Genomic DNA, 24463 nt, shown 5'->3' with positions numbered 1-24463 from the left:
GTGGTGAAAATGGCCTTGTCCCAACTTTTTTGGAGTTTGTTGACACCATGAAATTCTGAATCAACATATTTTTCCCTTAAAATGATACATTTTCTCAGTTTAAACTTTTGTTCCGTGATTTATGTTCTATTCTGAATAAAATATTAGAAGTTGGCACCTCCACATCATTGCATTCAGTTTTTATTCACGATTTGTATAGTGTCCCAACTTTTTTGGAATCCGGTTTGTATATATATACATACACACACACACACACATATATATATATGTATATATATATATATGTATATGTATATGTGTGTATATATATATATATATATATATATACACACTAATAAAAGGCAAAGCCCTCACTGACTCATCACTAATTCTCCAACTTCCCATGTGGGTGGAAGGCTGAAATTTGGCAGGCTCATTCCTTACAGCTTCCTTACAAAAGTTGGGCAGGTTTCATTTCAAATTCTATGCGTAATGGTCATAACTGGAAGGTATTTTTCTCCATTTACTGTAATGGAGTTCAGCCAGTTCCGTGGGGGGCGGAGTTTCGTGTGACATCATCACGCCTCCCACGTAATCACGTGAACTGACTGTCAACGCACTACGTAGAAAACCAGGAAGAGCTCCAAAACGCGCTGAAGAAAACATGCATTATAAAAACATGCATTATATAATTGAGAAGGCAGCGAAACAATAAGAAGCGAACGAGTGACATATACTACCATATTAATGAGTGCTGCTACTTCGGAAAGAAAGTTGTAAACCTAAACTTTAAATTAAGTTAATAGACAGGGTGCCGCTGGTGTTTAATGAGAGGACGCAAGATATAAACGAGAGTTCTGATCACTTTGTAACTAAGTTAAAATTGCAGGTGAAGGGGTGTGCTTATGCAAATTCCGAGAGACTGTGTTTGTGGGGGATTGACAGTTAACGCAGTTGGGGGAGTCACGTCATCATATCCCCTCCCATTTACCTCATTTCGCTCTGAGCTGAGCTCGGCTAACGCGTCTTCCGAAGCAACTTCATCACACTCCCACCAAATACTCACAGAAAAATCCACAAGTTAATACACACGCTGTCTCTAGAGTTTCTCCACACTCAATGTATTCCTCGCTCCCCTTTATACCCTCTAATCTCCCATTTCAATTCAGATACCTCCAATTTCCTGTAAGGCTCAGCTGCGATGACAAGTAATAAGTCTCAAGGACAGACCCTACAAAACGATGCCATTGATTTCAGGCAAGATTGCTTTTCTCCTGGACAACTATACTTGCATTCTCAAAAGTGAGCTTGCGCAGCTTCGTCATATTACAACCGGAGTGCAGCCAGAAACTTAAGTACCGGGTCTTAGATAACATTAAATTAAGCCGTAGACATCGCAACATCACACAAGATAGCAGCTCACAAAAACTTACTGAACACAGTACGAGTGATCACTTCCATGCATCAAACCTGTTCAAAAAACGCATTACACAATTTACAAAGTGATGGCTTTCTATGGCATTCGTTTATAAAGCAGCGGAGAGGCTGTGTGAAGGCAGCTACACAGAAAAAGCAGAGCGCCACACTCTGAATGTATTGCTGGCATCACCGTTATACCCTCTGATCTCCCATTTGAATTGAAATGCCTCAAATTTCCAGTAAGGCTCTGCTTCGCTGACAATTAATAAGTCTCAGGGACACACCCTACAAAAGGTTGCCATTGATTTGAGGCAACATTGCTTTCCTCCTGGACAAAACTATACGCTGCATTCTCAAAAGTTATATATATATATATATATATATATATATATATATACACACCCGATCTACAATACTGTCAAATAAACGACCCACACACCATAGCGCAACATGAGAGGCTTCACCTTTAGCGCTGACGCCTTAGGTTCGATTTGCGAGTGGGTGCAGTGCGTGTGTACTGCCTGATGAGCCCAGAATTAGGGAAGCACGCCGCGTACTGTTTGCATTATTTGATAGTAAAACTATTTCAATATATTCAATATATATATATCAGCTTAATGATTCATTTTACTCTCGCAACCCCTGTTTGGGAAGAAGTATGAAAAAATTGAAATGAGGTTAACGCAGAAAACCAGATCACCAATTTAAGCTTTAGGAATCATAGATACTTTATTCGACATCAATGATTGTATTGGTAAAGCCATACTCAGTGTAATCCTCCTTCCATGTTTTAATATTTCCGCGACTAGCCAAGATTAAATGAACGGAAAAAATAAGAGCGGCGAGGTGACGAGGCAGGCAGGCGACGCTAATAGCTCAATTTGGATATACTACAGTAGGTTCTATTTAGTCGCCAGAAATATCTTTGGTAGGAATGGAAGTTGGATTTAGTCTTTAAATTTCTATGGTGAAGAAAAATTTATGCAATGATGATTAAATTTAACTTTCATTCCTACTAAACATATTTCTGTCGACCAAATAAAATTACTTATATTTAAAATTTAAATAGAACTTGAACAAATACGATAGTTCATAATACCCACGCAGCACTAAGTGCACGTAAGATTACGAGTCATCAGTTTTAACAAGCAGCATATTGCACTGATACGAAATAGCCTGCCCATTTAATTATTTAGGAATGGATAGATAAATTAAGATTTTGTACAAATAATGTTTTAAATTTTCTTCCTCAGTGGATTCTGGCACCCCCAGCAACAGCTCCTCGCACCCCAAAGGAGATATGTGTGTGTATATATATATATATATATATATAATATATATATATATATATATATATATATATATATATATATATATGTATGTATATATATGTATATATATATATATATAGATATAGATGTATATATATAGATAGATATATCCATCCATCCATTTTCTAACCCGCTGAATCCGAATACAGGGTCACGGGGGTCTGCTGGAGCCAATCCCAGCCAACACAGGGCAGGAACCAATCCTGGGCAGGGTGCCAACCACCGCAGGACACACACAAACACACCCACACACCAAGCACACACTAGGGCCAATTTAGAATCGCCAATCCACCTAACCTGCATGTCTTTGGAATGTGGGAGGAAACCGGAGTGCCCGGAGGAAACCCACGCAGACACGGGGAGAATATGTGTGTGTGTGTGTGTGTGTGTGTGTGTGTGTGTGTGTGTGTGTTTATATATGTGTACACACACACAAAGGCAGTAAATAATGGTAATAAAAGCAAAGAGCTAAAATGTCTAAGTTAAATAACTTGTGTATTTTAAAACATAAGAGCATTGACAAAGTTATTTAATATATCCCCAAGATTATGCATAATATTAGTAATAGTTTAGTAGACAAGAATATCATTATCTAAACACAGTTTTTATACTTTGGTTCCTTTATTTCACCTTTCTGTGACTGACTCCTAAAATAAACACTCTATTGTACATCCACTTCGTCTATAGTAAAAACTATAATACAAACAACAGTGACGCTACCACCAGCACAACACCCATAACTAGTAAAATGTTCTATGTATAAAGCATTGACAAATGAGTTATATTGGCTTGAAAGAGAAAGGAATGCTGATAAATTGCTCGGAACCTATGGAAAGCCTTGTATGTACATTTCTATTCAGAAGTTTTAGAACACTTCGGTTTTTCTTCAAATTTAATCAGTTGAAATTCAGTGATGACCTAAAATGTTGAAGAGATAGTCATTAGTCTGCTAGAGGTTTAATTTCAAAGTGTAGGTTAGCATTTTTTTTTTTTAAAAAAGGAAATTTCAGAATATTACAAATGGCCCTTCGTTAGGAAACAACTAATAGGTTACATCCTATAGTCTTGCAATTTAAAGCAAGAGATTGCACAAGTGTCCCAACTTCTGTTGATTACTTAAAACCCCTCTCTCTGTTTTAAAACAGAGTTGGAAAAGAGTATGTTACTACATCCCATTAAGTATTACTTGGACGGTATTCCAGTGATAACAGCAAGAAAATGGCAATTAACTAATAATGAGACACAGCATTATTACCCTTACAAGTGTCCTTTCATTTAGAGAAATTGCAAAGGATAAAAAAATCCTATTGTCAGTGAGTACAGTGTCTTGCACATTCCAAAGACAATTGGAATTGGATAGGAAGAGATCTGGCAGACCCAAGATCACAACCCAAGTAGAAGACAAGTTTCTGAGGGTTACCAACCTTTGTGATAGGTGCAATACAGCACAACAGCTTGAAGCACAGTTTAACAGTGGTCATAAAAAGCAAGTCTTCGTTTGTATATTGAAAAGGAGAAATCTTCTGCAGGTTTGACAGAGTAGGTGGCAGTAAGAAAGCCATTCCTTAAAGGACAAAATAGGACCTTGAAATACCGACTGTGGAGTATTATACACTGGAAGAAAGTCTTAATGTACTGAATTGAAATCATCGGTTCATCACTCATGGTGTTTGTATTTCATCTAGTTGGTGAAAGGGTGGCGCCTCAGTGTGTGCGAAGTGTCAAACATGGAGGAGGAATTGTGATTGCCTGGGGTTCTTTTGCTGGAGGCAGAGTTGGTGACTTACACAGAGTGACAGGCATTCTGAATCAAAAGGGTTACCACAGTTTGGTTGTTATATCAACAAAAGGTGGCTACTTTGATTAATGAAAATTTTTTTAAAAATTTGGTACACCAAAATGATTCAGTGACTATTTGTTGTTTATTTGTTCTATGCCAGTGTAATATTGTCCCAAGTAGTGCTTCGGAGGGTGTAGTAATACAGTCACAATAAGTCTCTAGGCAAGCAGTTTGGTGAAGTTGTTACATTGAGGATGTGAGTTCGAATTCCCACTACTAAGATTGTGTAACCATGAGCAAGTTACATGACCTGCCTGTGCTCCAACTGGAAAACTAAAAGAAAAATAACCAATTGTGTCATATAAATGTTGTAAGTCTTGGATAAAAGGTATCATCCAAATTAGTAAATGTAAATGTCTGTTTTAAACTCTGCTTTAAGACAGACGGAGGGTTTTTAAATTATTCGACAGAAGTTGGGACATCTCTGTTAAAATGTTTGGTTCAACTTGCAAGACTGCATTCACTTTAAATACTGCAAGACATCTGTAGGTTGTAACCTTATGTTATTCTCTGAAGAAGACCCATTTGTAATCTGATATTTCCTTTTTCAGTTTTTGCTAGCATAATCTTTACATTTAAACCTCTGGCAGTTTACTGCTTATTTTTTCACCATTTTGGGTCATTCATTGCATTTTTGTGCAGTTTCTAGGACATAGAAAAACGCCAGAAAAAGAGTGACTAGGCTGATTTTAGGCTTGACAGGATGAATTATGAGGGAAGATTAAAAGAGCTGAGCCTTTTCAGTTTAATTAAAAGATGATTAAGAGGAGACATAATTGAAGTATTTACAGTTATGAAGGGAACTCGTATAGTGGACCAAGACTTTTATTTCAAAATTAGTTCATCAAGAACACTGGGACACAGTTGGAAACTTGTTAAGTGTAAATTTCACACAAACATTTAAAAGTTTTATTTACACAGAGAACTATAAACTCATAGAATATGCTACAAAGTAGTGTGCTAGATAGTAGGATGTTGGGGACTTTCAAAACTACACTTGATATTATTTTGGAAGAATTAAGTGAATAGGAATGGTGAGCTTTGTTGGGCGGAATGGCCTGTTCTTGTCTAGATTATTCTAATGTTCTAATGTACGTATATTTGTGTGTGTGTATAAATGTATGAGTTTAATCCTGGCCAGAAAGTTTGGCACCTCTGCACTTCTTTCATTTAATGAACCATTTCTCCTAGAAAATTGAAACAAGTATAAATGGTTTGGTATTTGCTTGTTTTATTTCTTTTGTTTGCATTGGAAAAACAACAAAAAGTGGAGAAAAAAAGTCAAATCTGGTATCTTTCCACACAGAACTCCAAAAATGGATTGGACAAAATTATTTCCACCTTTTCAGAATTGTAAGAAATAATTAGATTTCAATCATGTGGTACTCCTTTAATTTGTATTTAACCTCCCCTGTGGCACGTAACAGGTGCTGGCAATATAGAAATCATACCAGTTTAAATAGAGAAAACGTTGATTCAGTGTGTGTGTGTGTGCCATATTAAGCATGGAGAAAAGAAAGAAAAAACATATGTCATCTACTTATACTGTATTTGAGTTACCATTGAATGTATTGTGTTCAACACCTTGAATGCCCTTGTTGGCACATTTGTCAACCAGACAGTAAACATAGGACACAGTCTTGGTTGTACTTTTTATATATATATATATATATATATATATATATATATATATATATATATATATATATATATATATATATATATATATATATATATATATATAATAATGTAACGACAAAGCTGTTGATTCGTTATCATGCTAATAATGTAGTACAGTACATGCACTTATGTGCATTTGACATAATTGTTTTATAATTTACATCAATTGTAATAGTTCCAAGTTATTTATTTGCATATGTTGTTTTTCTTGCCTGTAGGTTTTTGTGTATTTTGTGCAGGTTATTTATTGTATAATTTTCACCAGCATAAGAGGTGATATGTTTGGAGTTTAATAACTTGTATTTGGCATCTAGTGTTCTTTACTGCTTCATGGTTTCTGAAACTTTTTAATCTGAGGGTCGAAATAAGAAAATCAATACCATAATGGGACCAAGGAAGTGAATTATTATAATGACAACAGAGCCATACATAGACAAATAACAATGTTCATATAATAAAGTAAACATTTTTGTTTCCTTTCAAGTAAATTTCTCACATGATTATTACTAAAAGAGAAAATTGGAAAGCAAATGCATATTTACGTAAACAAGTATTTTTCAAAACAGAGAAAAGATTCCTGATGTATATTACTGCCAGGGTAAATGCTTAGTGTAAGATTCAGTAAAACTAAGAAAAATAAATTCTTTCTAATGGAAGTGGCATGAGGTTGTGATAATTTTTGAAAGGAATGTATGAATGATCACTTTAAGTTGGCTCACTAGATTCATGGAGCTAGATAAGTAAATAAGTAGTCATAAAACTGTTAATTGATGCAGTTTATTTTCCTTGTTTTAAATAACAATATTAATATATATATGTGTGTGTGTGTGTGTTTATGAATGTATATATATTAGTGTTGTCAAGCGATCAAAAAGTTTAATCGCGATTAATCACATGACTTTGTGTAATTATTCTTGATTAATCTCAAATTTATTCTTTTTTTAATTTTGAAATTTTACCACAAAGATTTTTAAGCGCAATCAGACCATATTAAGAAGAATGGACATAAATATAAGGTCATATAAATGTACTTCACTTATTCAGGTCACTGAAACAATAGGGGAAAAAAGAGAAAACTTCAACTGTGACAAGGCTTTATTCACTCATACTCTAGGGCTGTGTGATGCTGAACATAGAAAACAAACAATTGGGCTTATATTGTAAAACAGATGGTGGAGGTTTGATGGAACTTTATTATATAAGCTGGGTCATCCTCTGAACCCTCCATCACCCGAGATAGATGGCATAAAGCGGGCAGCACCACTGAACATGAAGCAAACTTCTCTCCTCCGAGGAGTTCAGTAAAGTATAATATAGTGTAAGATAGATTTGAGGATTACATAGAGTTAGTCATGCTTAACTATAACTGGACTTTATTAGGTCTGCGCAGTGCAACTTTTTTTTTTTTTTTTAATCAAATTTGCAATTAAAAAACGTTCTTTGTGGATGTACTATAATGTAATATCATAACATTCACAGGAGAGCATAGGCAACGAGTAGAGGATGGCAAGCCCCCCTCCTAATCCCAATTTAAACTCTGCGCTACTACTGTTGCGTCTTGTGAGGAGGCGGCAGCCCCTGCCACTAAATGTCTCATTATCTAACACAAAAAAATGTACCAGTTTAATGCACAGTGACTGAAAGATTCCCAAGTCTTTTTTTGTGATCAGTCCAATGTTTTGCAGGTACTGATAAGCATCGGGAGAAATGTTGGCAGGCACAATGCCGTACTTTACTGGAAACCCGATTTTAAAATGGAATAATGTATAAGCACAACTTTTCAGAAAACAAAGTGAATAAAAAAAAACAAAAAAAAAACACTTCGCATGTCATCATCTGTAACCGCTGCTAATGACACACACAAAAATAAAAGTTAATGGGGAGGTTCTTAAAATCAAAGTAAACATTGCATACTGTATTGCAAAAGACAAACATCCCTTCAAAAAATTTGGCCCACTCATATTTACTACATTAAAATGGCATAAATATCAATCTGACTTATGACAAACCATATGCTAAAGGACTGGTCAAATATCCAACAATATAAAAAAAGAACTTGCCGCTGAAGTAAGAGACTCCACACTCCCACTATGTGTATTTAATGACCGATGGAGACACACGTTTTTCAATGACAGCGTGTGAGATTGCTAGAAGATAACAAAAAGTGTGTTTTACCTACAGGGTTCAGGCCATGAGTGACTTGCTGTTTCTCAAATTCTCCAGTATTTGATGGACTGTGCTTGAAGTGCCCCACCACCTTTCGACATTTGGAAAATACGCCGTCAAATGTAGTATTTTGCAGAGACACTGTGACAGAACGTTGAATGCTGTGCGCGATGCATGGCAAGTGTTTGAAAGGCAGCTGTCTCATGGCTGAAATTAAATTTTGTGCACTATCTCTACTGAGTGTGCTTACTTTATTCTCAGTGTTCCACTGCTTTGCTACATCCATAAAATGTTTGGCACATGTTTCAGCATGATGTCTCTCCAATGTTTTCATGATCATCAAAGCATGTGAATGCAGTTTCCACTGTTCGACGATATAATGGTTTGTAACCCCAAGGTAGCTATGATTTCCAAGTGTGTCCAGTAGTCACCAGTAAGTGCGACTATCTCCGTGATCGCCAACTCCTTAGCTAGTTTTGCCCTCTCTGAATCATACCTCTCAAAGGTAATTCATAAGTTGGGTCATTGGATGCAATCTGAAATTATGTCGCGCAGAGCTTCATCCTACACTGTATGCCATGGCTATGCATTTAGCAATTGCTACCGTTAATTTGCTGGAGGTTGACACATCCATTGGTTTCTGCCAAACACTGTAGTGTGTGGTCTGTCGCATAATACCCGTGTTAATGCTATTAGTGTAAAATGAATGTTTGGCTTGCATGTGATATTGTAGGCTGCTTGTAATCCGATTATAAGTAAACTCGGCTTGACAGTAACTACACACAACCTTAGTTTTATCGAGTGAGCCATTGGGCAAGTTTTGGAAACTGAACTTCCAATTTATTGGACCTTTTTCCATCGTTCAACAATTAGGGATATGGAGTGACTTCTATGAGAAGTAACTTGAAGACTAGAGTGGCACGCATTCAGATTGCAGGCTCAGCTTGAACTATGGGAATTTCGTAGGGTCAAAAAGAACCTGCATTTATGGCACTTTCCAAATGAGATTCATCACTGTACATTTTCCTAAATGTGTTTGCAAATAGTTATGTATGTCCCACTTCTCATTTAACAGTTAGTTAAACTTCGTTAATTCCCTGATTAGCACACACCTCTGCCCCACTTTGATCCTCACGATTATAAACCTATTCAATCAGACATAAATAAAAAGCATTTATAAAAGAAAACTATAATTCCTATCTGAGTGATTTGTGAGGCCTGATCAGGTGTCAAATATGGACAAATAGACGCACATATTTATATTTTTTTTTTTCCCCCATCCTTTTCATTCATTCTTTCATTTTCCAGCACTTGTCCAAAACCAGGTCTCAGGGGCAATAGTCTTAGCAGTTAGGCCCATACGTTTATCCTCCCCCACTTGCCAACTCAAACTGTGTGATTCCAAGATAGTTCCCCAGGCCATCTGAGAGATATAATCCTTCCAGCCTACGTATCAGATGCCCAAATCATTTCGATTGACTCCCCTCGATGCGGAGGGTCAGTGGCTCTACTCTGAGCCTCTTCCAGATGTCTGTGCTTCTCACCTTATATCTAAGGGAGAACCAAGCCACCCTGCAGAGAAAGCCCATTTTGGCCACTTGGACTCATAGTCTTATACTTTCAGTCATTACCCAAAGCTCATGACCATATTTGAGGGCAGTGACATCAATCGAATGGTAAATTGAGAGCTTTGCATTCTGACCCAGCTACTTCTTCACGACTACAGATCAGTATAGTAACCACATAACTACACTCACCGCCCCATGCATGTTGTTGAACTCACTATCCTTTTTCAACTCACTAATGAGCAAGACCCTGTGGTACTTAAACTCCTCCACTTGAAACAGTAACTCCCACTAGGCCAGGAGAGTCCACCTTTTTCCTACTAAGTACCATGTACTCAGATTTGTAGGTACTGTTCCTTACCCCTGCTGCTTCACACTCAGTGCAAACCATCCCAATGTGTGCTGAAGTTCACAGCTTGATGAAGCCAACAGGCCCCGCTGCAAGAAACAGGGACACAATTCTAAGGCCACTGAACTGGACACCCTCCCATCCCCAGCAGCACCTTGATATCCTGTCAATGAAAATCACAAACAAGACAGAAGACAAAGCACAGCTCTGACATACCCTGACATCTCCCATACCCTCCAAAAACAATGTTCATTTTTTTTTTCTGTGTGTGCGTGTGTGTGTGTATATGTATGTATATGTGTGTGTATATATGTACTCTATATGTGTGTGTGTTTTTAAGGGTACTAATATTTATTGCAAATACTTTGCTGCAATGCTTTTAGACATTGTAAATGCATTGCACATACAGTAAGTGATGCACTGTCTTTAACATCTTGAAAGTTATAGTTGTCATTAACATCTTGAAAGTATATTGTAACATTGATTATGTTCTGTTTTAAATTTAAAAAATGCTTTGAATTTTAATAAATTCTTTTGTAATTTCTATGATAATTTTACTTTTTTCCTCTTTATTACTGAGAAGCAGTAAGAACTGTAACAATATTATCTGTATTGTCCTGTTGTCCTAATAATTTGGTACTTCTGAGAAACTGCTTTTATTTGCTTGGCAGTTTCCCTTAATTTGTTTGGATTTTCCCCCCTTTAGTCATGTCAGATTGGACTTAATTTTGCAAGTGAAGAAGAAGCAAAACGTTTCAGGCAAGCAACATCAGAATTACTTAATAGGAGACAAAGAAGGACTGGTAAATAATCTATTTTACTAATTTTAATTTTCCTTGAAATCTCTCTTAATTCTTGACTATAACTTCATGTCTTGGAAAACAATGTATCAAAGAAAACAGACAAATTGCCCCATTTTGATTATTTTTTATAATTCGTCTAAGGGACAAATATGCTGTAGTTATTAACTACTTGCATGGATCAAATCTTTCATTATTGTCAAGATTAAAATGACAGAACAACCTTTCTTTTATTCCCCTTTATCATTTTTGTATTATTATTTTAAATTTTTATGTGATTATTTAAAGGATTTTTTTTCTATTTTTCTTTTGAAGACTACAAACCTTTTTCTGCCGTAGAACTGTAAATATCATTTTATAGCAAAAAAATTTACAGAAACACCCCCAATAAATGCACAGAAAGCAGTCAATATATCTTTGTATGCTACATGTTAGCAGAATGAACGAATGTTAAATTTTTACCTGAATTTAACTGACTAATGTATCATCTAGTAGAAGACTGACAAACCATTAACATTATTTTATGTAAATAAAGGCCAAGACTGACTTTTTTGAAACTCACTGGCTATTTAGCGAGTATATATGTCAAACCCAGACTAATAGAGTGATGCAAAACCAAAATAATTTATAAAACAATCTTAATTAAAATTAATAGCTAATAAAATCAACCCTAGGAAAACACATGGTTGCTGCTCTGCACATTGTTTTCACCATCTTTATTTCTTCTTATGAATCTTGTTCTTGTTCAGTTCATATGTAGACTTATACCAGAGCATTTGGGCAGTAAGTCTGATGTAATGCTCTGTACCTATTTCTGTTTCCATACTTTATTATTTATTTTTGTAAATTAAGTTATATTTCTTACTGATTTTTTAATTTTTGTTTTTACAGAAAAAAGACGTGACCCACCAAATGGTAGGTTTTTGATTAAACTTGAATAAAGTGAAACTTTTTCTTTTCTTTACCGAGTGACAAAGTCATCTTGGTATTAAAGACTAACATTCTAACATACAATGCATAATTTTAGCTGAAATACTATATCAACCATTGGATGAAATCAGTTTTGTTAATCTAACAAACATCAGTTGCGTAAGTTTTTTTTCTGTTCAGCGAGTTGCAAAAATGTTTGGGCCTTTTTCTCTAAATTTACAATTTGACTTTATTATTATTAATGCATTTTTCTGTTAAATAGTAAAATATTCTTTTCTTTGGTTATAACATTTACTGCTTTCTGCCATTTTCACTTTGACTTCATTATGAAATTGTTTTTAATATATTCTTTTTGTGCTTTTCTAGAAAAAGGGTTAGAACAATTGTTATTGGGAAGAATTTGTGTTAATTGCACCCAAAATAGGAATAGTAAAATTAAGCATTAATATTAAATATGCTTTCTTCCAGTTTATAGTGTGTGTCTGTATATATACAGTCGACCCTTGACATACGACCTGCCTGTAATGCGAACAACTTGATTTACGACCAACATCTTGCATTACGACCCGAATGCAGTCACGTGTATCCGCTTGTGCGATTGTAAACAAACAGCCAAGAGCGTTCAAAAGTGTCAGTCGGAACCCAGATGCATGTGTTTGTGGACGTAATTTCAGTCAATGAAGTGATTTATCTATCTATATATATATATATATATATATATATATATATATATATATATATATATATAATTCACTAAGACCATGGCAAGCAAGACGCATAATTGCTAAGGAAGGAAGAGAAGGTAACGAAGGTAAAGAAAGCGATTGTTAAGGGATGTTAGCTAGCGGGTTGGCGCGGCACATAATGTCATCAGGCTGAGAAAGCACCGGCTTGCTTTGGAGTGTATTATTACAGCAGTTCACAACACGGCCAGCTTTGAACTGAGTGCTTGACTACTGTCATTATTAACTTGAGAAACAGCGATCACAATCGAAACAAAGAAGGAAATTGTGCGGAAATATGAGAGTGGAGTTCGTGACCGATCTCGCTAATATGTACAGCATGTTGAAATCCACCATCTCGACAATTTTACAAAGAAAAGATTTGCATAAGGAGGCTCCTTCTAAACAATAACCACCTTCCGTTTCATTCTCCTCCTCCTCCCTTCCTGCAGCCCAAAGATGTCAAATTAAATGGTGAGTACAGTAGGAAATTGTTGTTTCTGGTAGGCTAGGCACTTTTTATAACTTTTGGTTAGTACATTAGAAAAATTATTGGTGTTTTGGTAAATTATGCATTATACAACCTTTTTATTATGAAAAGGTTAAGTAAGTGTTGCTATGGAAGGTTCAGAGCGCATTATGGGTATTTCCATTATTTCTTATGGGAAAAATAGTCTTGACTTACAACCAATTTGAGTCACAACCAGCCCTCGCGAATGAAGTGAGTTCGTAAGTCAAGGGTCCACTGTATGTATGTATGTATGTATGTATATGTGTGTATATATATATGTGTAGTCTTGACTTATATGTGTAGTATATATATATATATATATATATATACACATATATATATATATATATATATATATATATATATATATATATATACATATATATATATATATATATATATATATATATATATATATATATATATATATATATATATACACATATATATATATATATATATACATATATATATATATATATATATATATATATATATATATATATATATATATACATATATATATATATATATATATATATATATATATATATATATATATATATATATATATATATATATATATATATATATATATATATATATATATATATATATATATATATATATATATATATATATATATATATATATATATATATATATATATATATATATATATATATATATATATATATATACATATATATACATATATATATACATATATATATATATATATATATATATATATATATATATATATATATATATATATATATATATATATATATATATATATATATATATATATATATATATATATACATATATATATATATATATATATATATATGTATATATATATATGTATATGTATGTATATGTATATGTGTGTATATGTTTGTACAGTAATCCCTCGCTATATCAAGGCTTCGACTTTCAAGCAGCTTCACTCTATCGGATTTTAAATGTAAGCATATCTAAATATATATCACGGATTTTTCGCTGGTTCATGGATTTCATGTAACAATGGGTCTTTTAATTTATGGTACATGCTTCCTCAGTTTGTTTGCCCAGTTGATTTCATACAAGGGACGCTATTGGCAGATGGTTTAGAAGCTACCCAATCAGAGCATGTATTACATATTAACTAAAACTCCTCAATGCTATAAGATATGCTTCCTGCGTGGTGCTCGATTGTTTGCTTGTCTCTGCCTCTATCTCACCCTCTCTGACATTCTCTGCGCCTGACGGAGGGGCTGTGAGCAGAGGTGCTGTTTGCACAGAAGCTGTTTGCCTAGTGGATACGGACGCTCCTCTAAGAAATGCCGCTTTATCGCGGTGCTTCCAAAAGCACACTTATTGATTTTTTGATTGTTTGCTTTTCTTTGCAAGTTCTCTCTCTCTCTCTCTCTCTCTCTGAAATTCTCTGCTCCTGAAGAGAAGATATATTTGCGTTCTTTTAATTGTGAGAAAGAACTGTCATCTCTGTCTTGTCATGGAGCACAGTTTAAACTTTTGACTAAAAGGTGTTACTTCATGTCTAGTGGGCTCTAATACAGGGAGTGCAGAATTATTAGGCAAGTTGTATTTTTGAGGATTAATTTTAATATGGAACAAACACAGTGCTATCAGTCAATCCAAAATGTTAATAAACCTGAAACCTGAATGTTTCACAACGGAAATGTGAGTGTGAACATCATCAGGGGAATACATATGTAAAGACAATTATTAGGCAACTATTAGTGTGCAGATTTATTATGCAACTAAAGGAAAAATGAAAATTTTCCCATCTCACTTGTTTATTTTCATCTGTTAAAGTGAGAATAATAAACAAACACCTCAAAATTTACAAATAAACATCTCTGACATTTCAAAAAAATAAATCAATCAATCAATGACCAATATAGCCACCCTTCTTTCCAATAACAGTCATAAGCCTTTCCATTCATGGAGTCTGTCAGTTTCTTGATCTGTTGACGATCAGCTTTTTGTGGAGCAGTGACTACAGCCTCCCAGACACTCTTCAGAGAGGTGTATTGTTTTTCTCCCCCGTGAAATCTAGCGCTTAAGAAGTGCCCACAAGTTCTCGATAGGGTTTAGGTCAGATGAGGAAGGGGGCCATGTCATTATTCCTTCATCTTTAAGGCCTTTACTGGCTGGCCACGCAGTGGAGAACTTCGATGCAAGTGATAGAGCATTGGCCTGCATAAAAATCATGGTCTTTTTCCTGTATCACTGTTTGAAGAAAGTGTCTTCGAAAAACTGGCAGTAGGTTTGGGAGTTGATTTTGAGTTCATCTTCAAGGCAAAAAGGTCCAACTAGCTCATCTTTAAAAATACCAGCTCATACCAGTACCCCACCTCCACGCTGGAGTGGAGCTCTGTGCCCATTACTGATCCACAGGTCCATCCATCTGGTCCATCAAGAGTCACTCTCATCTCATCGGTCCATAAAACCTTTGAAAAAAATCTGTCTTCAGATATTTCTTGGCCCAGTTTTGACGCTTCAACTTATGTTTCTTGTTCAGTGGTGGTTGGGTTTCAGCCCTCCTTACCTTGGCCATGTCTTTGAGCACTGAACACCTTGTACTTCTGGGCACTCCAGGTAGGTTGCAGCTCTGGAATATGAAAGTACTGGAGGATAATGGGTTCCTGGTAGCTTCATGTTTGATTCTTCTCAAATCTTTGGCAGCTAATTTGCGTCTTTTGTTCTCAACACGCTTCTTGCGACCCTGTTGACTATTTGCAACCAAATGTTTGATGGTTCTGTGATCACACACCAATATCTCCAAAAGTGCTGCATCCCTCTGAAAGACTTTTTACAATTTTTGACTAATTCTGCACACCTTGGTATAGGGTGTTGATCTCCTTAGGCCACACCCTCCCTCATTACACAAATACACATCACCTGACGTGCTTAAATCCAATAAGCATTCAAGTTAATACAGCTTGGAGTTGGAATATACTGTACGCATTAAAAATGATGATATGGTCAAAATACTCACTTGCCTAATAATTGTGCACACAGTGTAATGTTAACAGTGTGGGAGAGTTTATAAGGGCTTAAAATATATACAAATAACTATACAAACATATGGTTTCTACTTCGGATTATCTATCGCTGGGGTCCTGGAACGCAACCCCCGCGATGGAGGAGGGATTACTGTATATGTGTATATATATATATATATATAAAATATATATATATATATATATACACACACATACACTGCATCCGGAAAGTATTCACAGCGCATCACTTTTTCCACATTTTATGTTACAACCTTATTCCAAAATGGATTAAATTCATTTTTTTCCTCAGAATTCTACACACAACACCCCATAATGAGAACGTGAACTAAGTTTACTTGAGATTTTTGCAAATTTATTAAAAATAAAAAATTTGAGAAAGCACATTTACACAAGTATTCGCAGCCTTTGCCATGAAGCTTAAAATTGAGCTCAGGTGCATCCTGTTTCCCCTGATCATCCTTGAGATGTTTCTGCAGCTTAATTGAGTCCACCTGTGGTAAATTCAGTTGATTGGACATGATTTGGAAAGGCACACACCTGTCTATATAAGGTCCCACAGTTGACAGTTCATGTCAGAGCACAAACCAAGCATGAAGTCAAAGGAATTGTCTGTAGACCTCCGAGACAGGATTGTCTCGAGGCACAAATCTGGGGAAGGTTACAGAAAAATTTCTGCTGCTTTGAAGGTCCCAATGAGCACAGTGGCCTCCATCATCTGTAAGTGGAAGAAGTTTGAAACCACCAGGACTCTTCCTAGAGCTGGCCGCCATCTAAACTGAGCGATCGGGGGAGAAGGGCCTTAGTCAGGGAGGTGACCAAGAACCCGATGGTCACACTGTCAGAGCTCCAGAGGTCCCTGTGGAGAGAGGAGAACCTTCCAGAAGGACAACCATCTCTGCAGCAATCCACCAATCAGGCCTGTATGGTAGAGTGGCCAGACGGAAGCCACTCCTTAGTAAAAGGCACATGGCAGCCCGCCTGAGTTTGCCAAAAGGCACCTGAAGGACTCTCAGACCATGAGAAACAAAATTCTGTGGTCTGATGAGACAAAGATTGAACTCTTTGGTGTGAATGCCAGGTGTCACGCTTGAGGAAACCAGGCGCGCTCATCACCAGGCCAATACCATCCCTACAGTGAAGCATGGTGGTGGCAGCATCATGCTGTGGGATGTTTTTCAGCGCAGGAACTGGGAGACTAGTCAGGATAAAGGGAAAGATGACTGCAGCAATGTACAGAGACATCCTGATGAAAACCTGCTCCAGAGCGCCTTGACCTCAGACTGGGGCAACGGTTCATCTTTCAGCAGGACAACGACCCTAAGCACACAGCCAAGATATCAAAGGAGTGGCTTCAGGACAACTCTGTGAATGTCCTTGAGTGGCCCAGCCAGAGCCCAGACTTGAATCCATTGAACATCTCTGGAGAGATCTTAAAATGGCTGTGCACCGACGCTTCCCATCCAACCTGATGGAGCTTGAGAGGTGCTGCAAAAAGGAATGGGTGAAACTGGCCAAGGATAGGTGTGCCAAGCTTGTGGCATCATATTCAAAAAGACTTGAGGCTGTAATTGCTGCCAAAGGTGCATCGACAAAGTATTGAGCAAAGGCTGTGAATACTTATGTACATGTGATTTCTCATTTTTTATTTTTAATAAATTTGCAAAACCTCAAGTAAACTTTTTCACGTTGTCATTATGGGGTGTTGTGTGTAGAATTCTGAGGAAAAATGAATTTAATCCATTTTGGAATAAGGCTGTAACATAACAAAATGTGGAAAAAGTGATGTGCTGTGAATACTTTCTGATGCACATATATATATATATATATATATATATATATATATATATATATATATATATATATATATATATATTACATTCTTAGTTCTGCATTGCGACCTGATTATTTAGGTGGTTACCTTATCGGGTAATGCTTGTTGTTGATTGGCCAGTCGGCAAATATCCACCAAGTCCTCTCAGTTGCTAATAGCAGCTCATAAATTAGTGATACAATAACTTTATTGGGGCTCATCAGGTATACAAAGTTTTGTATCCTCTAAACCTCGGACGTCAGCACCTCCAGGCGAAGCCTCGGACGTTGTGCCACAGCGGCTGGTCCAGTTTCAGATCCACTTTAATTTCAGTCCGACTTTTGGGGTAAAGTAAAGGCAAACCTACAGATAATTGTGGGAGATAAAGAATTATCTCTTGTAGTGGGTGACGGTTGTTTTTTAAAAAACTTTTGCACACTGTTATAATAGAAGACTATTCTATTAAAATAATTACTATTGTTGTCTGCTTTTTCTTTCTATATCATGCTGGATATGGACATACGTTATAGCATAAACAGAGCAATGTTTATCTGTGTCGTCGACTATAGCATTACTGGGACTTGGAGCTGCTTGCTTAGCCTTCATTCTAGTACTGAATTATGTGTTTGAATTTTTGGTGGTTGTATAAATGTGTGCAGTTCTGTAATAATTTGTGAAATAAGAATTTCTGAACAACATCACTATTAAAGACTAAGTAATTTATTCATTTTTGTTATAAAACATTTAAATAATATTGGGTGTTCAATGTTCTTTTTTTTCTGAAGTCTGCTGTACACAGGAGAAAGAAATTCAAACCTTTTTGAAAGATGTTGTTAGAGGTCAAACTCCTAACATTGTGTTCAGCACAGTTTGCCTGTATATGATGACCTCTGAAGCACTAGTGCATTCACAATTAATAAGTATATCTGTGATCAGCCACAACAGTCAATTGCTGTTTAGGACCATCTGTAACTGGGAAAGGTCAATCACTGACAGAGTGAGAGTACTAAATATAAAGCAGTAGTTGCCATTTTCAAAATAAGTATATACAGGCAGTCCCCAGGTTATGTACAAGATAGGGAATATAGGTTTGTACTTAAGTTGAATTTGTATGTAAGTCGGAACAGGTACATTATTTTAATAAATGCTATTGTTGACCGACTGTAACCAAGTGCTTTGCCGAAGAATTATGGAGTTTCACCTCTCTGACCTTTTTATTATTTCTACTTTATTTTCAATGGTGATGGTTTTTTCTCTTCTTTAATGTATCACCAGCACTTGCATCAGATTTGTGTTTCAGAGACATTCTTGAAGGGTGAAGACAAAAGGTTAAGATGAGCTCTTCTGCACAGCACAGTACACGCTATCACAGCAGGAAGGCACCCATTGTCAACACGTCTGATGTACTGACAAGAGAACTTCCTGCTATGTGCATAACAGTACACGCAGGCTTGCTATTGAGAATGAATGAAGGCGGCGAGGGGTGGTTGACCACCCTCCCACAGTATGCTGCCTGCAGCATCCGCCCACCGAGAACGTATACGGTGCGGCCGATGGTGGGTAGTGAATCGCCCACTACTGCCCCCATTCAACAGGCAGCCACCCGAGGCACACTACAATGCTACCCCCCTGCCACCCTTTTCACCCTAAGTGGCCTCCGTTTAGCCACAACAGGGTCAGCGCTTGCAGCATTACCAGCCACCCACCAAGAACAAACGGGACAGCTGTGTGTGGTGGGCGGGCAGTGAAACGCCCCCCTCTGCTCCATCCAACCTGCATCCAGTCAGGATCAGTAGCTGTGGTGGCTTAGAGAGCGGGCAGCAAACCACCCCATTAAGCCCCCGTCCTGCACATGAGCGATAGCTGTGGCCCCAGTGACTGTGGACCATGGGTCACCGATTGCCGGCTGGAGCAGCCCAAGGGACACAACACTACACTGCACGAGCAGCGAAATCCCTCCGTCCAGCCACCACTTGCAGCGTCCCCAGGCTGAAGATGACAGAGCGGCAGTTACTGAGGTGCATGCGTCGCAGCTGCGGCCCTGTTCGTAAGTTGTAGGTTGGATGTCCGTAACCTGGGGACTATATGTATATGATTAATTGTGGAGCCCAGATTTCAAACTTTCATTGGTAACACTTTACAACCATACTCCCATTAGTCACTTATCTGATTGATATAAACATGTGATGCAAGAAATTTTCTTTACACAGGTAGGCTGAAAACTTTAATTTCCATTAAGTTGAGTAACAAAGCACAATATACGGTAGTTGATTGTAATAATTCTGAAAGTATACATACATTGATTTTCACTCAGCTAAACATTAAATTGATTTGCACAGTTTTATAGAAAGCAAAACTAAGAAAAAAGCCATTGTGTAATAAGTTTCGGCAGTTTGATGTAATGGTTGGATTCGCCTGGATTAGTGTGATCTTAAATGTTTACATAACATCCACAGCAGACCTTGTAATTCTTAAGATTAATACTCTGTTCTGAATCCCTCAGTCTTCTGACTAAAATAATTTCTTAGAAAAAAGTACCTTTCTCTTGATTCTTCATCTATCCCATAAGATTGTGTTGATTTGTGTTACATTTTTCTGAAAAGTTGCTCTCCTTGTGGTGAGTGTTTTGTATGATATAGTGACTTTCGCACCATCATTTTCCGAAAAGGAATGTTCTGTACAGGTTTTACTCACTCATCACTCGGGGAAATCTCAGACTTCTATATGTTGTCTTGGACACTGAACTGTGTCACACTCCCAAATGATGAGCTTTATTTGCCACTTTCTTCAACAATTTCTGAGTTATCTCTTGGAAGCAGGGAGCATAGAGAAGTAAACATGCTTTTTACAGAAGGGATGCATAGCAAATATATTAGTAAAGAATGTGTTCCTTGTCTCAAAATTCGAAAACCACAGTGCAAAGGTAAGAAACTGTAAAATAATTAACGGTATTACTACTTGTGTAATGTGACTTGATGAAGTTTTATGATGATAGGTATGTTTAAAATAACTTAATATCATTTACCTGTTTCTTGAGAATTGGCTTTACAGTGTTATTTTTAGATAGCTTCTAAAATTAGTTGGGCTAATGATGGGTTCAAAGACTACTGTTTAGGAATCACAACTAAAACATGTTACGTTCTGATTTCTGATAAGTTAGCATTGGTGAAGCAGTCTGTTTTACACACAAGGTTTTTAAAATGTTACTGTTTGTGAAAAAAGGAATTTTTAATAGAAAGGTATGCTCCCTATAACAAAATGCACCCCTTTCTTAAAGTAAGTAATTTGTTGGCATTTGTTGTATACTCTTAGCATTGCATTTTCACATTCCTTTAAGAATCTGCACTAAGACTAAAATTATTATGCTTCAGTAGTAGCACTAAATCAATAATATTAAGTAGAGGTGCAGTTCTTTCTAGGTGTTTAGGTTTTATTCAAAGCTATACATGTAAGATGTTCATAACTATTGTTTGCTCATTCACAGTTTAACAGTATCCATTTTTGTTTGCATACCTACTTGTCAGAAGTTTCACTTTTTTAAAATGTCTACATTTATCAAAATATTGTATTTCCTCATCAGATTCGTTACAATTACACCAGCTGTGTATTTGCATATTGTTCTGACAATGATATACTGTAGATATTACTTAGAAATGTTTTACAGTTTTGTTTTTTTGCACTTGAATGCATTCATAATGTTTGAGTGGTAAAATTGTATCTTTTTTTAATTTGTTTTTTGGCTGTCCTTTTTCTGCTTGTAGGTCCATCACTACCAATGGCAACTGTTGACATAAAAAATCCAGAAATTATAAATATGAGGTATAACCATTCTCAAGTCAACAATATAATGTACAGCCATAAAAAAGACAAGATAAAAGGAAAAGGTAAAAAGAAAAAGTTAACAAAAGCGGACATTGGCACTCCCAGTAACTTCCAGTAAGAAATTATTTATTTTCTTTTTACTGTAGGTTGATTGCAACTTAATATGCCTGAAACAAGGAAAATTGTTAGATTTATTATAATTTGTGTTATTTTTGTTTGCATAGGCATATTGGTCATGTTGGTTGGGATCCAAACACAGGCTTTGATGTAAGTAACGTATTATGTTAATTTCCAATTAAATTTTTTTTTTCTCCAAAAATATTTGTATACTTGTTTTGGGTGATGAAACTTAGTAAAGAAACCAATGTGTTGTAGGAATTTTCTTTAATTATAAATAAAAAATGTTTGCTGTCGCACCTGAATACGAAATGCGCTAAAGGGGCTATTTTACTTAAAAATTGTTTCCTAACCTTACTTATGTTTCAGCAGGGTCGTCTGAGCATTCATTTAGCATGTTATTTATAATCCACAAACCATTTATGTCTTGTGTGAAAGTGAACAACAATGGCCAGCAAGACTATCCATCCATTATTCAACCCGCTATATCCCAACTACAGGGTCACGGTTGTCTGCTGGAGCCAGTCCCAGCCAACATAAGGTGCAAGGCAGGAAACAAACCCCGGGCAGGGTGCCAGCCGACCGCAGCCAGCCAGACTCGGCCTCTGTTATCCAACGTTATTCTGTTTTATATTGTCTCGTCATTTCTTTTTTTCACTTTCACTGTCAGCCTGGGTTGCCTTTTCCTAATTCCATATTTTTAAAAAGTTGTAATTAACATCTTCAGAACAAAAAAAGCAACTCGGCAGGCGTTATAGAAAAAAATCGTACTTTGTTGTCTTTAATTGCGGCTTGGCTATAATACACATTTCGTTTTTTCTTATACGTGAAAAAGACATACTGCAGAAGTTTGAGTGTTTTTTAGTATTGCAAGCTTTCAGTGTACGATAAGCATATCAGCAGAAAAATTTGTTTTTAAAAAACAAATGCAAGGCACTTATCTCATGTACACATTACAGTTACACTCCTATTTGCTTGCAAGGAGTGCTTGAAGCGAAACCAAATTACTGGCAGTGCTCTGTGTAGTCAGTCATGCTCCTCCTCTTGATTCATTATTATTTTTATGTGACGGGGTAGGGGATTCCCCCTTGGAATTCAGAGCACATACATATATTAATATAAAACATCAGAGGGTTGGAGGTCCTTTTGAATCTACAAATGCTGCTGGTACTGGCCTACTTCAAATACTGCCTGCAAGACCACACAAGCACCTCCATCTTGTCTCAAATCTTATTGCATAAGTAATGTAATATTTAACACAACAAGATTAGTCTTTAACTGCCCTGTGACCCTTCACGTGATAAGCAGGTTGGAAAGCAGAAGGTGAATGAAAACATGTTGCATTAGCCTGGGGATCAGTCACCCATGATATGAGTTGATATTCAAACAAGTAAATCAGGTTTACATTTCACATGTGTAAGTTACGCTTGCACTTCTGAAAATTACGAGTACAGTTCTCAAGCATAAGAAAACTGTCATAAGTATGTCACTGGACGGACAAGGCATTCTCTCAGTGTTGTAAAGATTATTTTTGACAGCAGTGGCATTTCATACTTAGCCCCCTTAGAGTGGCTCCAAAGGGCAAAACACAAAAAAAAAAACAAAATAAAAGCAACACAATTAAATTAATTAAACCCTACAGAAGGAAAAAAAGTGTATGTCGAGAATAAATTCCAATAAGCACCTTTGTTCTGCAAATTTGTCAGCCGGCTGCTAGCAAGCAGCCTGCTATCCCATCCCCCAAGAGGCAGCAAAAGTCGGACACAAAATTCTAACAGCTGAAGTCTTGTTTATCTGGGAGTGAGGTGTCTGGAATTGTATAGGAAAATCGTTATTTGTAACATATACATTTCATATGTGTTCCGTTTCTACAACGATCTGGAAACGATCTGTGTAAATGTAGGATGACATTTCTTGCGAGGCAAGAAATGTTGAATCTATACTAATAAAAGGCAAAGCCCTCACTGACTGACTGACTCATCACTAATTCTCCAAGTTCCCGTGTGGGTAGAAGGCTGAAATTTGGCATGCTCATTCCTTACAGCGTACTTACAAAAGTTGGGCAGGTTTCATTTCGAAATTCTACGTGTAATGGTCATAACTGGAAGGTATTTTTCTCCATTTACTGTAATGGAGTTGAGCTCGAAAGCCGTGGGGTGGAGTTTCGTGTGACATCATCACGCCTCCATGTAATCACGTGAACTGACTGTCAATGCAGTGTGTAGAAAACCAGGAAGACCTCCAAAAAGCGCTGAATAAAACATACATTATATAATTGAGAAGGCAGCGAAACAATAAGAAGCGAGCGAGTGACATATACTACCATATTCATGAGTGCTGCTACTTCGGAAAGAAAGCAAGGTGTAAACCTAAACTTTAAATTA

At 36.5% G+C, this 24463-nt stretch overlaps 1 protein-coding gene across 1 annotated transcript in view; it reads left to right on the top strand.

The window, feature by feature from the left end:
- Positions 1–22250, top strand: part of wasla (WASP like actin nucleation promoting factor a) — a 95049-nt gene extending 72799 nt beyond the window's left edge. The window contains exons 4-7 of the mRNA XM_039762150.1: positions 11036–11132; positions 12021–12044; positions 21902–22076; positions 22187–22250. Coding sequence (XP_039618084.1) covers positions 11036–11132; positions 12021–12044; positions 21902–22076; positions 22187–22250 — 360 coding nt within the window. The remainder of the gene's footprint in view (positions 1–11035; positions 11133–12020; positions 12045–21901; positions 22077–22186) is intronic.
- The last annotated feature ends 2213 nt before the right edge of the window (positions 22251–24463 follow it).

Source organism: Polypterus senegalus, chromosome 8 (genome assembly GCF_016835505.1).
Source record: "Polypterus senegalus isolate Bchr_013 chromosome 8, ASM1683550v1, whole genome shotgun sequence".
NCBI classification, from domain to species: domain Eukaryota; kingdom Metazoa; phylum Chordata; class Cladistia; order Polypteriformes; family Polypteridae; genus Polypterus; species Polypterus senegalus.
This window is presented reverse-complemented; position numbering and strand designations above follow the sequence as displayed.